At 46.8% G+C, this 21443-nt stretch overlaps 1 protein-coding gene across 1 annotated transcript in view; it reads right to left on the bottom strand.

Moving 5' to 3' along the window:
• Positions 1 to 21443, bottom strand: part of prex2 (phosphatidylinositol-3,4,5-trisphosphate-dependent Rac exchange factor 2) — a 246130-nt gene that overhangs the window by 52791 nt on the left and 171896 nt on the right. Inside the window, exons 31-36 of the mRNA XM_071328774.1 lie at positions 20835 to 20876; positions 19354 to 19451; positions 18801 to 18947; positions 14060 to 14162; positions 13565 to 13708; positions 12766 to 12880 (exon numbers count right to left, since the gene is read on the bottom strand). Coding sequence (XP_071184875.1) covers positions 12766 to 12880; positions 13565 to 13708; positions 14060 to 14162; positions 18801 to 18947; positions 19354 to 19451; positions 20835 to 20876 — 649 coding nt within the window. The remainder of the gene's footprint in view (positions 1 to 12765; positions 12881 to 13564; positions 13709 to 14059; positions 14163 to 18800; positions 18948 to 19353; positions 19452 to 20834; positions 20877 to 21443) is intronic.

The following is a 21443-nucleotide window of genomic DNA, read 5'->3' as shown; positions in this document are numbered from 1 at the left end:
AAATGGAAGAAGTAAACCCACAACATTTTGAAGCTAGCTAGCGTGGTGGCTAGCTTGCTAATGACTAGCCACTGTTTGGATACAGCTAACTCAATCATGGCTGGCTTAGTGTAATAAAGGCTTCTGACAATAATGGCTTCTGAGGTAAATGAAATACTCAAATTAATACTTGAAAGATAACTGCTTTTTAACATACTAAATAAAACAAACATTTAATTCATATTGTAATTCATTATAGATCATATTTCTTAGAAATCTGGAAACCCTGGACACCACTGCAAAACATATTGAGACAGTCTGTCACGCGCTGACCTTAGAGATCCTTTTTATGTCTCTATTTTGGTTGGTCAGGGTGTGAGTTTGGGTGGGCATTCTATGTCTGGTGTTCTATGTTGTCCTTGTTTTGTATTTCTATGTGTTTGGCCTGGTATGGTTCCCAATCAGAGGCAGCTGTCTATCGTTGTCTCTGATTGAGAACCATACTTAGGTAGCCTGTTCCAACCTGTGTTGGTGGGTAGTTATTTTCTGTTTAGTGTGTGTCGTCACCTTACAGAACTGTTCGTTTGTCTTTTTTGTTGTTTTGTTCAGTGTTCAGTTGATTGATTAAAATATGAACACATACCAACCTGCACTTTGGTCCTCTTCTCCTTCTCCCGACGACGTTCCTTACACAGTCAATGTATTAATTATGGGCCGTCCTGGCTCGGACAAGGCTTACATTGAATTGATTTGAGAGGACAAGCTACTGTACAGTGCCCACTGACCTGCTTGTATATCCCTTGTTTAAAGACGCATACCTAAATTACAGTACTACACACAGGCACAAGGAATGTAGCACCAGCTACAATTCTCTGGAGAGAACCAGCTGCAATTCTCCATGACTTATTTCTGTATTCCTATAAAGGCCTCATAGCTAAATAACACTATTTGACAACCCAGGGAGGGAGGGAAGAAATACAGTACAGTCGGGAAAACGGTCCGACATACAAGTAACGATTTATGTGGCTCCCCATATTAACCCAGAGAGAACTGGATTTATGTGGCTCCCCATATTAACCCAGAGAGAACTGAATGCTGGTCCGTGTCTAAATCATTGACACATCGATGATGAAGGACTTTCACTGGATATTAAATTCACCCACAAACCCCCTGCTGTAGCAGAGTGGAACCGGGCTCGCCATTGGCTAATGAAGTACTTTTTGGCGGAGGGAGGCAGAGGGGGATGGAAGGAGAGAAGGGAGAGAGGGAGAAAGGCGTAGGGAGGGAGTCCTCATGACGTGCCTTTGGATGTGTCCCAAATGGCACCTAGTCCCTATGTAGTGCACTACATTTGACCAGGGCCAGTAGTGCACTATATAGGGTACCACTTGAGATGCAGGCTCTCTCAGTGATATTTGTGCCGAGTCGCCGACTGCTGGGTCTCAGGGTGCTGCATGCTGAATGCATATTCAGGAAGATAATTTCCTCATCCAACAACCACCCCCATAGCAGCTGTCTGTTTACCTTGTCACAATTTATTAGATGGGGGATTAAGGGGTAGTGATGGGTTAAGGGGGGGGGGGGGGGGTTTCCACATACAGTAAGCAGTAGCCTAAAAGCAATGCCCACGAAATGAACACTTTTTCACGTCTTATAGTGTATAGTAGAGTTTACAACTGATTGAAAAACGTATTTGATTAACATTCAATCATATCCTGCTTACTCCTCTGACCATGAGGTAAAGAGCCATGGCCTATAGCATGCTAGTTATTATATACTCCAATGCACACACGCCTCCGAACCACATGCCAGTCAACAGATGATGCAAGGACACTGTCATTGTCAAAGCCTGTGTCCCAAATGGCACCTTATCCCCTATACAGTGCACTACTTTTGACCAGGGCCCATAGGGGGGGTCAGTGCACTATATAGGGAATCGTGTGCCATTTGTGGCTCACACCTAGTCATTGTCACTGCTGTCAATCTGAGGAGCAGGAAGCCCAATCTGAGGAGCAGGAAGCCTGTGTCATGTGGTGTCCTTGAGGCCTCCCAGTAGATCAGGGTTTATGGTTTATGAGAGTCACGTCCTGGTGATGTCACACCCTGCTTAACACATCTGTCCACTAAATCAGCCAACCAGGAAACAGGAGCCAATAAGGACCAACCAGGAAACAGCAGCTATTAAGACTGCAGATGACAAGGACGAGCTAAAAGAGAGGAAGCAAATCTGGGGTTCCAGAGCCTTGAAGGTTCTATAAAAGGTTTCAGAATCGTACATCTAAAACTGTCAGATTCACATCCTGAATAAACAAATCAATGAGTCGATGGGTGTTTGGTTGGTTAAATCAGCCGTTTTAGTGCTAAACTAGAATAAAAGCCTGTAACTCCAGGTTGAAGACTATTGCTCTAATAGTCCCATAAAGCCAACGTGTTAGATATAGTAGAGCACTCATCCCTTTCACCTGGAAACCCATTGGAAACAGTCCCCATGGAAACCCATTGGAAACAGTCCCCATGGAAACCCATTGGAAACAGTCCCCATGGAGACCCTCGAAACAGTCTACCTCTTTCTAAGTCTCCCAATGGGAACCTAGGAGCATACAGCTCAACCCTGGATATGAAATACACATGGCCATCCTGTCAGCACCTTTCAGCTCCTTTGCAGCCAAGAGAATAGCACTGAACAGCAGGAGAAGGAGAAAAGCGCATGGCTGAACGCACAGCACACAGTAAGCACTGCTCTACAGGCTGATAAGATGCTTTCCTGAGATTTCGGAATTCAAGGAGAACGGTCTGTGGTTTCCAAGGCATCCTACTTAAAAAGGGAAAGAGTGAGATTGACAGAGATAGACAGAAATAGAAAAAAGAGAGAGAGAGAGCGCAAGATCGACAGATAGACAGACAGAGGTAGAATCATCCCTGGTTCCAGACAGACAGACAGAGACAGAAGTAGAATCCTCCCAGGTTTTTCCAGTGGTTGCCTACTTGTACCCCAGTTTGACAGGTTCCTGAGGGAGCAGACTGCACACTGAGCACAGCTTGATGCAGCTGCTCCCAGCTGTTACTGAAGCTGCATAGTGGTGTGTGTGTGTGTGTGTGTGTGTGTGTGTGTGTGTGTGTGTGTGTGTGTGTGTGTGTGTGTGTGTGTGTGTGTGTGTGTGTGTGTGTGTGTGTGTGTGTGTGTGTGTGTGTGTGTGTGTGTGTGTGTGTGTGTGTTGACACAAGCACAACCGAGTTTGCAATTACTGTACTGCTCCACCTCCCTGTGCTTAGCTGGTCCCAACGAATTACACAGGACACCAGGTCACCACTCAATCAGTGACATGCACTAGTATCTCAAGGTAAAATTCAGCCCTACAATCACTGGAGGAATCTTTATGACCAGGATCAAATTTACCAATAAGTATCTTGCTTGGCAGCGGTGCCTCAAACAAAGTTTGAATGACACGCAATACGTCAAGTTTGGATTCAGCCCCAAGCTATGATTCAGCCTAGCTCACTGGAGGGATCTTCTGTACGACCTGGATACACTACACATAAATATCAGATGGTGTCCAGCTTGACAAGGGCCCCTGAGGCCGTGAAGAAGTGCTGATCCACCGAGAGAAGAGATGAGCTATCGATATCTCAGATGGCTTTACTGGCAGAAACCCTGCCCGGTGATTCCACTGCCTTGTGTATGAGTGCCAAGCATGCTCTATCGTCATCTCTACTTCGCGTAGCAGCAGTTGACGCCTACAGTCTCTCTGCCAAGGCAAGGGATGCTCTGTAGGATCCCCCATGTCTAATGTTAGTGAGTGCGTGGTGGTTGCCTAAAGCTAACTGCTTCATCTAACTGTAGATAAGAAGTCACTGAACTGCTAAACTCAAAAACCTGCAGTAATGTTACTTTTGCATTATATATATATATATATTTCAACGTTCCTTCCATCTGGTATAATTGATCCTCTCTCTAGTCTCTCTGCCCACATATCTCTACTCCCTTCTCACCTCTCTACCTTTCTCTCTCTCTATGCCTGCTCTCTCTCTCTATGCCTGCTCTCTCTCTCTCTACTTCCATCCCATCTCACCAATTCCCTCCTCTTCTTTCCCTCCCTTGCTCTTCCTCCTTCCCTCCCTTCCCCTCTCCCGAGGTCCTGCTGTTCTCTACACAGGTTCTGTTCTTCTCCTCTTTGTTCTATGGTCCCTGGCTGGGTCACTGTAGGGGCTTAAGGCTTCCGCACGCTTTGGTTCGGCTGGCGCCTACCAAAATTCGACTAAGTGAACCGAACGAGTATGCTCGCACACTCCCTTAAAAGAACGTAGCTTGAAAAACAAGAAAAAATATGTTTGTCCATCTTGAGACCTCGTAGCCAGTATACACTTCCTCAAAATAGTCTGAATTAATTTTAAGATAACTCAAGAAATCTTTTATTCATTTTGAAGTGTTTGCTGAGGAGATCTTAGTCACGGAATTTTACATCTAACTAAGATGTTTGATGCAGTAATTCTCAAGCGAAAAAATGTGCATGAAAATGAGTCGTCTATCGTTGAATGAAAACAAACACTTCATTGAAGAATCCCTTACTATTGACAAATGACCGACGAAGGGGCGTAGACTTCGGGTTCCAAAATTCGTCTCGACACAATAAAAACTATGTAATGTAGACGAAGAGCTGAAAAAACCCTTGCCGAAGACCAAAACGAACAAAAACGGCACAAAATGTCGTCATAATATATGCACAAACTGTTTCGGATGGGAAGCATGCGGAAGCTTTTAGGCTGAAGAACACTGTACAAACATTCAGAGCATTCTGCATTCTATTCCCCGCCAACAATCTCTCTGACAGAGACCTAACTGTAAGGCTTCCCCTCTGTTCTACCCATCAGACACTGTGCTGCGTGTTGCTTTCAAAGTTTTACAAAGTGAACAAGAGGAAACTGTCTTAGCGCTACCTGGATGAGCTTCACAAAAGCCTATGGAATGTAAAAAAATACATACAAATAATCAAACTACCATAACATTTTACAGTCGTCTGTTTAAAGTCGGAGTTACTGTAGGTTTTCTGCATCGTTGGCTTTCAACTATTACTAAATACATGTGAGAAGATATCATTTCTAAAACATTGTGTGTCTGGATGCATGTGCTCTCTTTGCATAGTGTTCATCAGATCCCATGGGACCTGACATCTGTTAGTGATTTGGCCTGTTCCTTTATGTTTTCGGATGACTTGAATGACTTCACCACCAGGTGCGATGGCTTTCCGCCGAGCGTATATCTCTGTACTGCATGTGGTGTAGGCGGTGTGTGTGTGTGCGTGCGTGACAATGGGCTGCTGGGATATTTCAAAGCCACCCCCGCGCAGCACTGGTGTCGTACGTGACTGAGTTTACAGCTCGGAAAGAGGATCAGTCCCACAATGCATCTTGGCAGAGACTTCAATAGATGAGCGTATAGTGAGATCGACAGAGAGAGGATTTCAAAAAAACACATGACCGAATACTGCCTTTACAAACACACACATGCATAGTGTAACTGCAATTACTCTATCCACTTATCCTCTGTATGTTGTTTGGTGGACAAATATCATTTTGTTAAATCAATCACTAGCATTTCTCTCTGTCTCTCCGTAACGTAGAGTAATATGGAGTGTGTGTATTGTGTGAGTTTGGTCCTGTCAGGGTTGTTGGCGGCCCGCCAAGCTATCTATGGGTTCAACCTCAGCTCCCCTGGCCAAGCTCCAAGGATAACAAGCTGCCTGAGGTTGACTGGCACCCTATGGACCCTGGTCAAACGTAGTGCACTTACAGGGTGCCATTTGGGACGCAAACTGAAGAGGAGAGTGACTTTACAGCTAACTCCGCCTGTGGTCAGTACAGAGACATGAGACAGATCGTTGTAGTGAGCGTTCGTATTATACTGTTGTGTGTAGGAACATGACAGGAACATGGAACATTTGAGTTGTATAGATTTTGAAGGTCAGGTGAATATTGGACAACTGCTTTTTGGCTGATGAAATTGTGTCATATTTGGGGTCAAATATCTGTTTGGTTTCAATGAAACCAGTAGCTACGTTTGTCATTCCATATCATCCTCACACGGTACATGCATCATTTAACAAGACGTTTGGGTGTACGAACTTCTCACAGGAACTAGTATGTTCTGGAACATTTGAACAACTGAACACTGACAGAGAGAGAGTGAGAAATGAATAGATACCTGCCGTAGGAGACAACTAGGATTAGAAGCCTTGGTCTGAACCCTAGTTCTGGACTAAAACAGTAACACTTTGCTGAAAGGGACAGTTCGTTTTGGCTGCTTTGGGCCTGGATGGCCAGCAAAACTCTCTGCACTGTAGATGAGTCCTGAAGCTGTCCCCCAACCCAAAACCTACCTCCAACACCCAACCCAACCCAGCCTTCGCACCACCCCACCCCCCATCCTCTCCCCGTCTGTGGCCTCGCCAGCCTGTGCTTACAGAGCACATCTGCTCCCTGTTACTCCTGGAGTCTTCGCTGTCAATTCAATTAGTACGCGTCGGCTCAGGTTGTACACACACACACACACAAGTACAAACACCCACGCCAAGTTCTCCTTTTCAGATGAGTCAGCTAAATTGCACACACAGCATATGTTCTGTCCTGTGCCTTTCAAGCAAAAAGGGAATCTTAACATCAGGGGCTTTAAATGCGAAAGTGCTAGAGTGAAATCTAGGAGCTAAATAAGAACACAAAATACACTATATATACACAACTATATGGACACCCCTTAAAATGATTGGATTCGGCTATTGCAGACAAACCCGTTGCTGACGGGTGTATACAATCGAGCACACAGCCATGTCAAACTCCGTAGACAAACATTGGTTGTAGAATGGCTTTACTGAAGAGCTCAGTGACTTTCAACGTGGCACCGTCATAGGATGCCACCTTTCCAACAAGTCATCTTCATCAACTTTCTGCCCTGCTAGAGCTGCCCCGGTCAACTGTAAGTGCTGTTATTGTGAAGTGGAAACGTCTAGGAGCAACAACGGCTCAGCCGCAAAGTGGTAGGCAACACAAGCTCAAGAACGGGACCACCGAGTGCTGAAGCGCCTAGTGTATAAAAATCATCTGTCTACGGTTGCAATACTGACTACCGAGTTCTAAACTTCCTCAGGAAGCAACGTCAGCACAAGAACTGTTCGTCGGGAGCTTCATGAAATGAGTTTCCATGGCCGAGCAGCCGCACACAAGCCTAAGATCACCATGCACAATGCCAAGCGTCGGCTGGAGTGGTGTAAAGCTGGCCGCCATTGGACTCTGGAGCAGTGAAAACGTGTTCTCTGGAATGATGAATCATGCTTCACCATGTGGCAGTCCGACGGACGAATCTGTGTTTGGCGGTTGCCAGGAGAGCCCTACCTGCCCGAATGCATAGTGACAACTAAAGTTTTGTGGAAGAGGAATAATGGGCTGGGGCTGTTTTTCATGGTTCGGGCTAGGCCCCTTAGTTCCGGTGAAGGGAAATGTTAACGCTACAGCTTACAATGACATTCTATACAATTCTGTGCTTCCAACTTTGTGACAACAGTTTGCGGAAGGCCCTAATTCCCCTGTGCACAAAGCGAGGTCCATACAGAAAGGGTTTGTCGAGATCGGTGTGGAAGAACTTGACTGGCCTGCACAGAGACCTGACCTCAACCCCATCGAACAACTTTGCGATGAATTGGAATGCCGACTGCGAGCCAGGCCTAATCGCCCAACATCAGTGCCCGACCTCACTAATGCTTTTGTGGCTGAATGGAAGCAAATCCCTGCAGCAATGTTCCAACATCTAGTGGAAAGCCTTCCCAGAAGAGTAGAGGCTGTTATAGCAGCAAAGGGGGGACCAACTCCATATTAATGCCCCTGAATTTTGGAATGAGATGTTCGATGAGCAGGTGTCAACATACTTTTGGTCATGTAGTGTACTTTTGGTTATGAGAGTACAGAGAACTGACAGGAAACTGGCATGTAATAAAGAAGGCTAGCAGATGGTTACACACACACACACACACACACACACACACACACACACACACACACACACACACACACACACACACACACACACACACACACACACACACACACACACACACACACAGTATCAGTCTCCATAGTCTGGTGATATTTCCAGGGCTGAACATGAAGCTCCTTACCCCTCTAGAGTCTGCTAACACACAGTCAATAAAACAAAGCACACAGACAGACACCTCTAAAATACTCTCATTCACTACAAAAGAAGACAATAGCCCCAGAAAAACCCAGTGGATAATGTTATTACACACAGACAGACAGAGAGAGAGAGAGAGAGAGAGAGAGAGAGAGATAAAGAGAGAGAGAAAGATAAAGAGAGAGAGAGAGAAAGAGAAAGAGAAAGAGAGAAAGAGAGAGAGAAAGAGACATTTGAAAAGGTCAAACTATCAGAGAATGATGGAAAATGACTCAGGTCGACTGAGTTTCTGTAGCTATAGTAAAAACCAACGATGTTTATCTAAAATATGAGGCAATAGATCATGGAAAGACCTATTGTTGCGCTCCCTCCATCACGCTGCAACTAAAATGAAAAAACGTAACGCTGACTGCCCTCCTGAGACATGAGAGGTATTAGGGGATGATGTGGCACACATGGCAGACACACAGACACACACAAACACACACACACACACGCACAAATGGCTGATGCCGGTTTCTAAATCAAGCGTAGCCAAGGCAGATTCTCTCTTCATACCACAATTTATGCGTCCCAAATGGCACCCTATTCCCTACATAGTGTATATGACCAGGTCAAAAGTAATGCACTAGATAGGGAATAGGGTGCCATTTGGGACGCTGTCAATGAGTTTGATCTTGGGCCCTACGTTGTTCTGTGACTAATTAACTGCAGTATCAAGAACAGATGTTTACTTCATGCCTGATATGAACACGTACGTAGCTGAACAGACGGGCTCTCAGGTATTGGGGAACGGAATGGGAATGCACTTTGGAAGACGCACGAAAGAGTTTTGGAAGACGTTGTAACCCATTATTCCATTGACTGAGATCTAAAATCAGGCTACGCTATATGATATTCATGATCTGATCGGACTACATTATCTAATCTGACTACATTGTCTGATCGGACTACATTGTCTGATCGGACTTCATTGTCTGATCGGACTACATTATCTAATCTGACTACACTATCTAATCTGACTACATTATCTAATCTGACTACATTATCGGATCTGACTACATTATCTAATCTGACTACATTATCTGATCAGACTACACTATCTAATCTGACTACATTATCTAATCTGACTACATTATCTGATTGGAGTACATTATCGGATCTTAATATCATCTAATGTTTATCATGACTGCAACCCTCTAAAGGTGGTGTGGATCTCTCAGATGGTAACTATATGTGTTTCATTTGGGGGAGGGATTTTTTTTGGCATCTAACCCCTGATTCAGTGTCAGCTATTTTTTGCCCCCCCCCCCCCCCCCCCTAATGGTTAAAGGGATCCTTCAGGACTTTGGCTATGAGGCCCTTTATCTACTACCCCAGAGTCCGATGAACTCGTGGACACCATTTTTATGTCTCCTCGTGCAGTTTGAAGGAAGTTACTAGCTAGCATTAGCGCAATTGCTAAATAGCGTTAGTGCAATGACTTGGAGTCTACGGTAACTGCTAGCCGGACTTCCAGTCATTTCGCTAACGCTAGTTAGCATTGGCTCGCCTAACTTCCATCATACTGGATGCAGAGACATCAAAATGGTATCCATGCGTTCATCTGACTCGGGGGAAGTAGATAAATGGCTTCATTGCCAAAATCTGGAAGGATGACTTTAATGTAAGGAGTAGACCAATCTGGTCCTTGATAGTTTTTTGGGTATTTATTTAACCTTTATTTAACTAGGCAAGTCAGTTAAGAACAAATTCTTATTCACAATGATGGCCTTGGAACAGTGGGTTAACTGCCTTGTTGAGGGGCAGAACGACAGATTTTTACCTTGTCAGCTCAGGGATTTGATCTAGCAACTTTTCGGTTACTGGCCCAACGCTCTAACCACTGGGCTACCTGCCGCCTCAAGCCTCAACCTCCACCTCAAGCTTTTATTGGCAGTCTCTACTGCTAGCACCGAGAGTAGCCAAGTGTCCAAATAGCTTAGTTCCCTATCACACTTATGGTGCAATTCCATATAGGATTTACGCTAACGTTTTACCCAAAAGGCTCAGACTTTTCTGTTTCCATCTACGCTGGCCAGCAACTGTCTCTCACTTGGGGTCAAAGCCAGGCCACTGGTACTTTTCAGCCTGCATTTACATAACAATGGTTAACTGTGAACTTTAACAGTTTCTCACAAAGCAACTGTCTCGATTATGCTGAGATTGTTGATTCTGCTCTTCACAAGTCCTCACTCCCAGCACTAGCTATGGAAACTTCCCCTAGTATAGCATAAGGGTGCATACACTAGTGTAACACTGGTGTTACAGTCCAAAAGCAGCGTTAGCATTCCCTCGGTTTTCACTGCTTTGTGCAGCCACGTCTCCTATACGCTAAGCAACGGTGGAGCCAGCTTCCCCCTGAAGCTAGGACAGCAGAGTCCCTTTCCCATCTTCTGAAAACACCTGAAACCCTGCCTCTTCAAAGAGTATCTTAAATGATCCCACAGCACCCCCCCTCACACCCCCCCGGTAAAAAAACAACAACAAAAAAGCCTTTTGTGAACTAACTTTCTAGCACAGACTTCACTGATAGCTACTTTACTGAGGAAAGATGTTCTTACTATGACAGATATGCGGTTGTGCCTCCTAGCTATCTTAAGATGAATGCACTGACTGGAAGTCACTCTGGACGAACAGAACCTGATAGGAGACCATTTGCCAAAGCTGCTTTTCTCTCCTTAATTAACAATAATGGAATTGATTCCAGCACTGGTCCTGTCAATATCCCCACCGTGCCTGTCTGACGGTGCCCTCAGGGCTAATCTGATCACCCCCCCTGTCATCAAAGACAATAAGACGAAGAGCCTTGGCAAGACGCAGTTCGCTTACCCCCCCTTAACAGACAGACACACATTGAAGAACGAAAAAGTTTGGTTTTCACCCCGCATCTCCTGAAATCTCAGTTGTTTTGCTTTAACATAAAAACCCATTGATATTTAGCCCTCATATCACAGAGATATGACAGTACTTAACGGGTCACCCAGATGGAAGGAGGGGGGGGAGATGGGAAAGATGTATTAAAACACTCTATGGCTGCTTTCCAAATTGCATCCAATTCCCTTTATAATGCTCTACTTTTGACCAGGGCACCTAAGGCTCTGGTCAGAAGCACTGCACTATATAGGCACAAACCCAGATTTCCAATTCTCACAGATGTTCTGAATCTTATAGAAACCCTGTATATCATTTCCATGTCATTATTCGATGGGGGTGGGTAGCCAATCAGGGGAGGGCCCCATGTGTGTGTGTGCCAATGGGGCGTGAGGAAACCGGGTCCACCCGGCTCTGCAGTGGTACTCCATCACCATCATTGTGCCGACACGCTGGGTGCTTTCAGCCAATCAAGGTGCTGGCCTGCTGTGCTGTTCTCGACCAATCACAGCACAGTCCCGCTGTGCCTATTCAGCAAATCACTTTGCTGGCCCGCTGTGTGTTCTGGGTGGCAGCCAGGCGCCAGAATGTGTGTGTGTGTGCGCGTGAGTATGGGTGTGCATGAGCATATGTGTGTGCGCGAGCGTGCATATGTGTGCGTGTGTGCTGGAATGGAATGTTGTGTCAAAGTATATTAGACAACCTGCAGAGAGAAGCTCTAATGTCTCTGCTGTTTCTCCTTCAGGACAGGAACAGAACACTGGGCAGACAGGAAGGACGTAAAACTATAGAAGTCATATCAATCCTATCAGCCTGTCAACGGGAGACGTCGGGAGAAGTCTTTCGCAAAGGGTGGAGACCAGAGAACGTGTGTGTGTGTGTGTGTGTGTGTGTGTGTGTGTGTGTGTGTGTGTGTGTGTGTGTGTGTGTGTGTGTGTGTGTGTGTGTGTGTGTGTGTGTGTGTGTGTGTGTGTGTGTGTGTGTGTGTGTGTGTGTGTGTGTGTGTGTGTGTGTGTGTGTGTGTGTGTGTGTGTGTGTGTGTGTGTGTGTGTGTGTGTGTGTGTGTGTGTGTGTGTGTGTGTGTGTGTGTGTGTGTGTGTGTGTGTGTGTGTGTGTGTGTGTGTGTGTGTGTGTGTGTGTGTGTGTGTGTGTGTGTGTGTGTGTGTGTGTGTGTGTGTGTGTGTGTGTGTGTGTGTGTGTGTGTGTGTGTGTGTGTGTGTGTGTGTGTGTGTGTGTGTGTGTGTGTGTGTGTGTGTGTGTGTGTGTGTGTGTGTGTGTGTGTGTGTGTGTGTGTGTGTGTGTGTGTGTGTGTGTGTGTGTGTGTGTGTGTGTGTGTGTGTGTGTGTGTGTGTGTGTGTGTGTGTGTGTGTGTGTGTGTGTGTGTGTGTGTGTGTGTGTGTGTGTGTGTGTGTGTGTGTGTGTGTGTGTGTGTGTGTGTGTGTGTGTGTGTGTGTGTGTGTGTGTGTGTGTGTGTGTGTGTGTGTGTGTGTGTGTGTGTGTGTGTGTGTGTGTGTGTGTGTGTGTGTGTGTGTGTGTGTGTGTGTGTGTGTGTGTGTGTGTGTGTGTGTGTGTGTGTGTGTGTGTGTGTGTGTGTGTGTGTGTGTGTGTGTGTGTGTGTGTGTGTGTGTGTGTGTGTGTGTGTGTGTGTGTGTGTGTGTGTGTGTGTGTGTGTGTGTGTGTGTACTAGCAGCCCATACCTCAGTCTCTTGTAGTACTGTTTGACTTTGTCCAGCGAGGCAGAGTTAATCTGAGCCTGGTATTCCTCTACAGACACACTATCCCTGTAGTAATACCCTTCCATACTCTCTAGAGCTACACACACACAATGACAGAGGGGGAGAGGAGAGAGAGAGAGAGGGGAGAGTGAGAGAGAGCGAGAGAGAGGAGAGAGGGGGAGAGGAGAGAGAGAGAGAGGGGGGAGAGGAGACAGAGAGAGGAGAGAGGGGGAGAGGAGAGAGGGGGGGAGAGAGAGAGAGAGGGGGAGAAGCAAGAGAGAGGAGAGACAGAGAGAGGAGGAGAAAGAGAGAGGGGAGAGAGAGAGAGAGAGAGAGGGGGAGAGGAGAGAGAGGAGGAGAAAGAGAGAGGGGAGAGAGACACATTAGAACGTGTTACTGCAGAGATACAGCACTCTAGTTTTACTGTCACATGCACAGGACCCAGCAGGTGTAAAACAGTACAGTGAAATGCCTTGCACGCTCTTTCCCACCCATACATAATAGAGGTAGTAATATAGATATGAAATAAAACACGTGAAATGCCAGAGAAGAAAAAAAAGACAAACAATTACGAGAATCCACTTATATACAGAAATCCATCAATATCCTGACCCGTATTCATAAAGCATCACAGAGTAGGAGTGCTGATCTTAGGATCAGTTCCTCCCCTTCCATGGAACCATCTTCATCATGATCTAAAAGGCAAATCTGACCCTAGATCAACGTTCCTTCTCTGAGCGTCGTTATGACAACGGACCCTGTTGGCCAAGCGGGGTCTTACCCTGGGTGAATAGGACAGGGTAGATCTTGAAGCCTCCTCCGTTCCGGAGGCGCTGGGGTAGCTGGGAGAAGTAGAATGTCTCCAGGTAGAAACAGACCTTCAGGGCCTGGCGTGTCCCCTCCACCGCATACGACATGGGCATGTCTGGGAGAGAGACAGCAAGGGTCAAGGGCCATACGTAGGCTGCGTCATCAATGCAGCCCTATTCCCTCCATAGTGCACTACTTTTGACCAGAGCCCTACGGGCAGCAGGTTCCATTTGGCGCGTAGTTATACAGATGGGGAACACAACAGGTTTAATAAACGACATGTTATATACAGCAGGGAACACAACAAGCCAAATGGGATTGAATGAAGCTGAGCTGAATGTAATTGAAATGAGTTGAATTACATTCACAGTAAGATAATGTTATCTAAATGAATGGAGTAGGGACAGGGGGTGATCTCCTATAGATATACACTATGTCGTACAGGATCATGTCTCTCCATACATACTTGCAACCAGTGGTTCTCCTTCAAACTGTCTGAAGTAGAAGGTGACTTTCTCCAAGTCAATCAGAGCTACCTGAGTGTCCTCCAACATGGCCTGCTCGTCAGTCTGTAGAGAGAAACACAATCAGTCACTCCTCCAACATGGCCTGCTCGTCAGTCTGTAGAGAGAAACACAATCAGTCAACCCTCCATCATGGCCTGCTCGTCAGTCTGTAGAGAGAAACACAATCAGTCACTCCTCCATCATGGCCTGCTCGCCAGTCTGTAGAGAGAAACACAATCAGTCAACCCTCCAACATGGCCTGCTCGTCAGTCTGTAGAGAGACACACAATCAGTCACTCCTCCAACATGGCCTGCTCGTCAGTCTGTAGAGAGAAACACAATCAGTCACTCCTCCAACATGGCCAGCTCGTCAGTCTGTAGAGAGAAACACAATCAGTCAACCCTCCAACATGGCCTGCTCGTCAGTCTGTAGAGAGAAACACAATCAGTCACTCCTCCATCATGGCCTGCTCGTCAGTCTGTAGAGAGAAACACAATCAGTCAACCCTCCATCATGGCCTGCTCGTCAGTCTGTAGAGAGAAACACAATCAGTCAACCCTCCATCATGGCCTGCTCGTCAGTCTGTAGAGAGAAACACAATCAGTCACTCCTCCAACATGGCCTGCTCGTCAGTCTGTAGAGAGAAACACAATCAGTCACTCCTCCAACATGGCCTGCTCGTCAGTCTGTAGAGAGAAACACAATCAGTCAACCCTCCATCATGGCCTGCTCGTCAGTCTGTAGAGAGAAACACAATCAGTCACTCCTCCAACATGGCCTGCTCGTCAGTCTGTAGAGAGAAACACAATCAGTCAACCCTCCAACATGGCCTGCTCGTCAGTCTGTAGAGAGAAACACAATCAGTCAACCCTCCAACATGGCCTGCTCGTCAGTCTGTAGAGAGAAACACAATCAGTCACTCCTCCATCATGGCCTGCTCGTCAGTCTGTAGAGAGAAACACAATCAGTCACTCCTCCAACATGGCCTGCTCGTCAGTCTGTAGAGAGAAACACAATCAGTCAACCCTCCAACATGGCCTGCTCGTCAGTCTGTAGAGAGAAACACAATCAGTCAACCCTCCAACATGGCCTGCTCGTCAGTCTGTAGAGAGAAACACAATCAGTCACTCCTCCAACATGGCCTGCTCGTCAGTCTGTAGAGAGAAACACAATCAGTCACTCCTCCATCATGGCCTGCTCGTCAGTCTGTAGAGAGAAACACAATCAGTCACTCCTCCAACATGGCCTGCTCGTCAGTCTGTAGAGAGAAACACAATCAGTCAACCCTCCATCATGGCCTGCTCGTCAGTCTGTAGAGAGAAACACAATCAGTCAACCCTCCAACATGGCCTGCTCGTCAGTCTGTAGAGAGAAACACAATCAGTCACTCCTCCAACATGGCCTGCTCGTCAGTCTGTAGAGAGAAACACAATCAGTCAACCCTCCATCATGGCCTGCTCGTCAGTCTGTAGAGAGAAACACAATCAGTCACTCCTCCAACATGGCCTGCTCGTCAGTCTGTAGAGAGAAACACAATCAGTCAACCCTCCATCATGGCCTGCTCGTCAGTCTGTAGAGAGAAACACAATCAGTCACTCCTCCAACATGGCCTGCTCGTCAGTCTGTAGAGAGAAACACAATCAGTCACTCCTCCATCATGGCCTGCTCGTCAGTCTGTAGAGAGACACACAATCAGTCAACCCTCCAACATGGCCTGCTCGTCAGTCTGTAGAGAGAAACACAATCAGTCAACCCTCCATCATGGCCTGCTCGTCAGTCTGTAGAGAGAAACACAATCAGTCACTCCTCCAACATGGCCTGCTCGTCAGTCTGTAGAGAGAAACACAATCAGTCACTCCTCCATCATGGCCTGCTCGTCAGTCTGTAGAGAGACACACAATCAGTCAACCCTCCAACATGGCCTGCTCGTCAGTCTGTAGAGAGAAACACAATCAGTCACTCCTCCAACATGGCCTGCTCGTCAGTCTGTAGAGAGAAACACAATCAGTCAACCCTCCAACATGGCCTGCTCGTCAGTCTGTAGAGAGAAACACAATCAGTCACTCCTCCAACATGGCCTGCTCGTCAGTCTGTAGAGAGAAACACAATCAGTCAACCCTCCAACATGGCCTGCTCGTCAGTCTGTAGAGAGAAACACAATCAGTCAACCCTCCAACATGGCCTGCTCGTCAGTCTGTAGAGAGAAACACAATCAGTCACTCCTCCAACATGGCCTGCTCGTCAGTCTGTAGAGAGAAACACAATCAGTCAACCCTCCATCATGGCCTGCTCGTCAGTCTGTAGAGAGACACACAATCATTCAACCCTCCAACATGGCCTGCTCGTCAGTCTGTAGAGAGAAACACAATCAGTCACTCCTCCAACATGGCCTGCTCGTCAGTCTGTAGAGAGAAACACAATCAGTCACTCCTCCATCATGGCCTGCTCGTCAGTCTGTAGAGAGAAACACAATCAGTCAACCCTCCAACATGGCCTGCTCGTCAGTCTGTAGAGAGATACACAATCAGTCAACCCTCCAACATGGCCTGCTCATCAGTTTGAATTTGTTTTAAATGAAACTAGGCAAGTCAGTTAAGAACACATTCTTATTTACAATGACGCCGTACCAAAAGGCAAAAGGCCTCCTGCGGGGACGGGGGCTGGGATTAAAAATATAAATATAGGACAAAACACACATCATGACAAGAGAGACACCACAACACTACATAAAGAGACACCTAAAACAACAACATAGCATGGCAGCAACACATGACAACACAGCGTGGCAACAACACAACATAACAACAACATGGTAGCAACACAACATGGCAGCAGCACAACATGGTGGCAGCACAAAACATGGCACACACATTATTGGGCACAGACAACAGCACAAAGGGCAAGAAGGTAGAGACAACAATCCATCTCGTGAAGCAGCCACAACTGCCAGTCTGCACAGAGAAGCACACAACAATGTGTGTGAGATAATGTGTGTTTGAGGCAGAGAAACACAACAGTGGGTCAGTGTGTGAGAGAATGTGTGTGTCGCTTCCTTTCCATTCTCCATGCAGCATGTTTACATGTTGGTGCGTGCGGGTTAAAGTGAGTGTACAGTGCCTGGTGTGTGTGTCTGCTTCCTTTCCCAACATCCGTCACAACATCCTCTCACACAAACAACTAACACATCTGCTCCCAGGCCAGACACAGAGGAGAAGGAAACGCTTTGGCTAGTGCCTAGCTGCTCCTCTGTCACACTCCTCCTCTCTCCCTCCTTTCCCATCTCTCTCTCCATCTTATCCCCCCCCCCATCTCTCTCCCTCTCTAATAAATGGTGCAGCATAAGCATTATGTACCTACTGTGTGGTTGAAGTGTTACCGGAGAGACATTAGGGATGCCCTGTCTGACTGTCGCGTGAGAACAGAGAGTTCGGTCGTCGCTTACCAGGAACCAACCACTACCTCGCGATGGTGTGTGGGAAGGTTTACCGAGAGCGGGTTTAACACACACACGGTTCGGCATGCACACACACACCACTGCCTTTGATTTTTGCTTGCACCTGCAGGTACAGTGCCTCTGCTTAGAGTTAAGATGTATATATATGGAGTTCAGAGAGAGAGAGAGAGAGAGTGCCTCTTAACCTCCACACTCATGCAAAACATACTTAATCCTGTCTCAAATGAAATGGAGTTCAACTTCTGAAAACCAGAAAATACCACTTCTTTTCACTTTAAATTACATTTGGGCTATCTCAACCATTCAGTCAGTGTATAAATAATGATTAGAAAATATCACTGGGAACAATAATTGCTTTCTGAGTGATATTCTCCCCCTCATCCCCAGCAGACCAGGGGGCAAAACTCTTCCTCCTCCTCTGTTCTCTAAGTGGGTGAAGTTAGACTTTACAATGGAGATTTTCTCTCTAACACAATGACAAACTGTAGTGCTCTAGTGCACTTAAACAAAGTGCACTTATCCGGGAATTGACTACAACTACGAGTTCTGCAACTATCCTAATGTAGACGTATGTGTGTGGGGATTGACAGAGGTCAAATCTGGTCTGTTATCGGTTATCCTGTACTGAACTGTACCAACACAGCAGTGCTAAGCTGGGCTACAGAGCTACATAGTGTCCGGTTGCTGAACCATGGAGGGGCAGTATTGGGTGTACTGTAGGACGCTAGGAGAGCCAAGTCCCCTCATTAAACAAGAGGACAAAGCTCCTCTGAGGACAGTCGCAGTACAATGACACGGCTGTTCACAACCACAATCAACCTAACGTCACCGTCCTACTCCTCTCCAGGCGGCCCGGTACACATGCAGGAACGCACGTACAAACTCGTACTCGCGCATGCACACACACGCACGCACAATCAATTCAACTCCACTGCGGGCGGTCACATACACACAGGAGCACTAAGTTTGTTTGTGTCTTTGTTTTGGAGCTGATTTGGTGTGGAGGTGAGGTGAGGTGAGGCCACCAAGCATTTCCTCTGGTAAAGAAATAACATGGCTTACAATATACTCCGCAGTATTCTAATCTAGTTTTGAATCAGGTGCCTTGCAGAGTATTTGAAATAATGTGGAATATTTGGGGGCAACATCTTAGCATTTTTTTGTGTTGCAAATCAATCCTATTTAGCCTCAATATACAAAGAGTGTCCAGGGGTGGTTGGTAGCTGCCTGTCTGCCAGTCACTCACCAGGTTGGGAGAGAGGAGGGACTGGAAGTGGAGAAGTAGCCCAGCGGAGGCTATCTGTTCCAGCCACCGTCGGCTTGCCTCCTGGGCCTCCTGAGGGTCCTGGGGGTCCGGGGCCTCTGGGTCTGACTCCCTGCCTGATCCCTGGGTCTGGAGGGGGGGAGGAGGGATGGTTAAAATGTTAAGCTAGCTGTAGGGTTACAAAATTCCAGTAACTTTCCCCAATTCCCGGAGGATTCCGGACTTCCTGGTCATTGCCTCCTGATTCAGGGAATCTTCCAACTGGGATTTCGGGAAAATCTGGGAATTTGGGGAAAGTTACAGAAATGTTGAAACACTCGCACACACACACACACACGCGCACGCACGCACGCACGCACACACACACACACACACACACACACACACACACACACACACACACACACACACACACACACACACACACACACACACACACACACACACACACACACACACACACACACACACACACACACACACACACACACACACACACACACACACACACACACACACACACTCACTCTGTTACCTGGTTGAGAACAGCCAGTAGGTGTTGGGAGAAGGCACAAACAGCTGCTACCAGAGACTGACAGAACACCATATCTCTTCTCAACTGGATCTCTGAGTCTAGAGAGAGAGAGAGGGATGGAGGGAGGTAGAGAGAGGGAGAGATGGAGGGAGAGAGAGGGAGAGAGGGGGGGAGAGAGAGAGGGGGATGGAGGGAGGTAGAGAGAGGGAGGGATGGAGGTAGAGAGAGGGAGAGATGGAGGAGGGAGGTAGAGAGAGGGAGAGATGGAGGTGGGTAGAGAGAGGGAGGGTGGGAGGGAGGTAGAGAGAGGGAGGGATGGAGGGGGGTAGAGAGAGGGAGGGATGGAGGGAGAGAGAGGGAGAGATGGGGGGAGGGAGGTAGAGAGAGGGAGAGATGGAGGTGGGTAGAGAGAGGGAGGGATGGAGGGAGGTAGAGAGAGGGAGGGATGGAGGGGGGTAGAGAGAGGGAGGGATGGAGGGGGGTAGAGAGAGGGAGGGATGGAGGGAGAGAGAGGGAGAGATGGAGGGGGGTATGGGGGGGAGGGAGGTATGGGGGGAGGGAGGGAGAGAGAGATGTAGGAAGAGAGTGAGAGGAAGAGACAGAGATAGGGGAGGTGTGTGAGAGAAAATGAACTTGTTATCGATGCCGAACACAAATTACATTAACTCCCTGGGTCGGGTCAAAAGTTTTTCAAAGTTCAATGTTCAGTTGTGGTCAACGTTCAAGTCAGTTGGGCATAAGACATGAATTTGAAATACATGGAGTCAAAAGACAGGTGGTCTCTAGCTGAAAATAAATTGCCTGGCGCCATAATTTCCTGGAAAATAGCCTGCAAGGAGAAGTTAAGCAATCCACTCATTTTAAAATGGGTTCAGGAACCTCCAGTAGAATTCATAATGTGTTTCCTCCGTGCAACATTATTATCTTTAATTAAATTATTTGTTATTATTTAACTAGGCAAGTCAATTAAGAACAAATTCTTATTTTACAATGACAGCCTACCCCTCCCCTAACCCGGACGGCGCTGGGCCAATTGTGCGCCGCCATATGGGACTCCCGATCACGGCCGGTTGTGATACAGCCCGGGATCAACCCAGGGTCTGTAGTGACCCCTGTAGCACTGAGATGCAGTGCAGTAGACCGCTGCGCCACTTGGGAGAATCTGTTCACTCTATAACCTTGAGAAATAGGGAGATATCATGTGTTCTTAAGGGTGCTGTAATGGGATCATGAGGGACGTTGTCATGACAAAAATGTTCCTGTAGGTGTTTTAGGAGGACTTAGCTAGTGTCTCAATTACTGTGTGGAGAGAATGATGTAGATGTTCTGCAGTTTAGTCCCTAGAATTCAATTTCACTCCTCTGTTTCATTCCAGATGTGTGTATTGAGGACACTGTGGTGTGTGTGTGTGTGTGTGTATGTCCCTATCAACTGTACATTGTTTTTACATCCAAGGCATTTCAGAGGAGAGGAAAACCAACCTGTGTACTGTAGTAGGACCAAGAGCAGTCGTGTCTTCACCTCTGCAATAGTGAAGGACAAACCAAGGTTAGACTCTCAGAGACTTTAGGATACTTTGGTGCTTCTGACCCATAAAACCTGATAGGATGTCTCTCACCAACTGCCCCGTTAGGTCTAAATAGGTCTCTACACATATGAAGACTGACTAACGTCATAACTGAAGCACACAGATAATATGAATGTGTGTGTGTTTAGTCATATGAAAGCCACAGTGGTGTTAGTGGAACAGTAAAAACCTTGGCAGCATAGAGGCTGGGTGAGAAAGTCATCTTGAGAGGTTCTGCTATTGTAAACAAGCAAAGCTGTAGTGTGCTGTTACACTGCTTACATTGCTTATTTCACACACAACGTCACACACACACACAAAGTCACACACACAAAGTCACACACACACAAAGTCAAACACACAAAGTCACACACACAAAGTCAAACACACACACAAAGTCAAACACACACACAAACAAAGTCACACACAAAGTCACACACACACACTCACTTTCACAAAAGTGTGATCTGATCAGGGGTTTAGACACACATACACACTTAATTCACACACAAACACACGCTCC

The sequence above is a fragment of the Salvelinus alpinus genome, chromosome 10 (genome assembly GCF_045679555.1).
Source record: "Salvelinus alpinus chromosome 10, SLU_Salpinus.1, whole genome shotgun sequence".
NCBI lineage: Eukaryota > Metazoa > Chordata > Actinopteri > Salmoniformes > Salmonidae > Salvelinus > Salvelinus alpinus.
The sequence above is the reverse complement of the archived record's forward strand: the minus strand, read 5'-3'. Positions and strand labels throughout refer to the sequence as shown.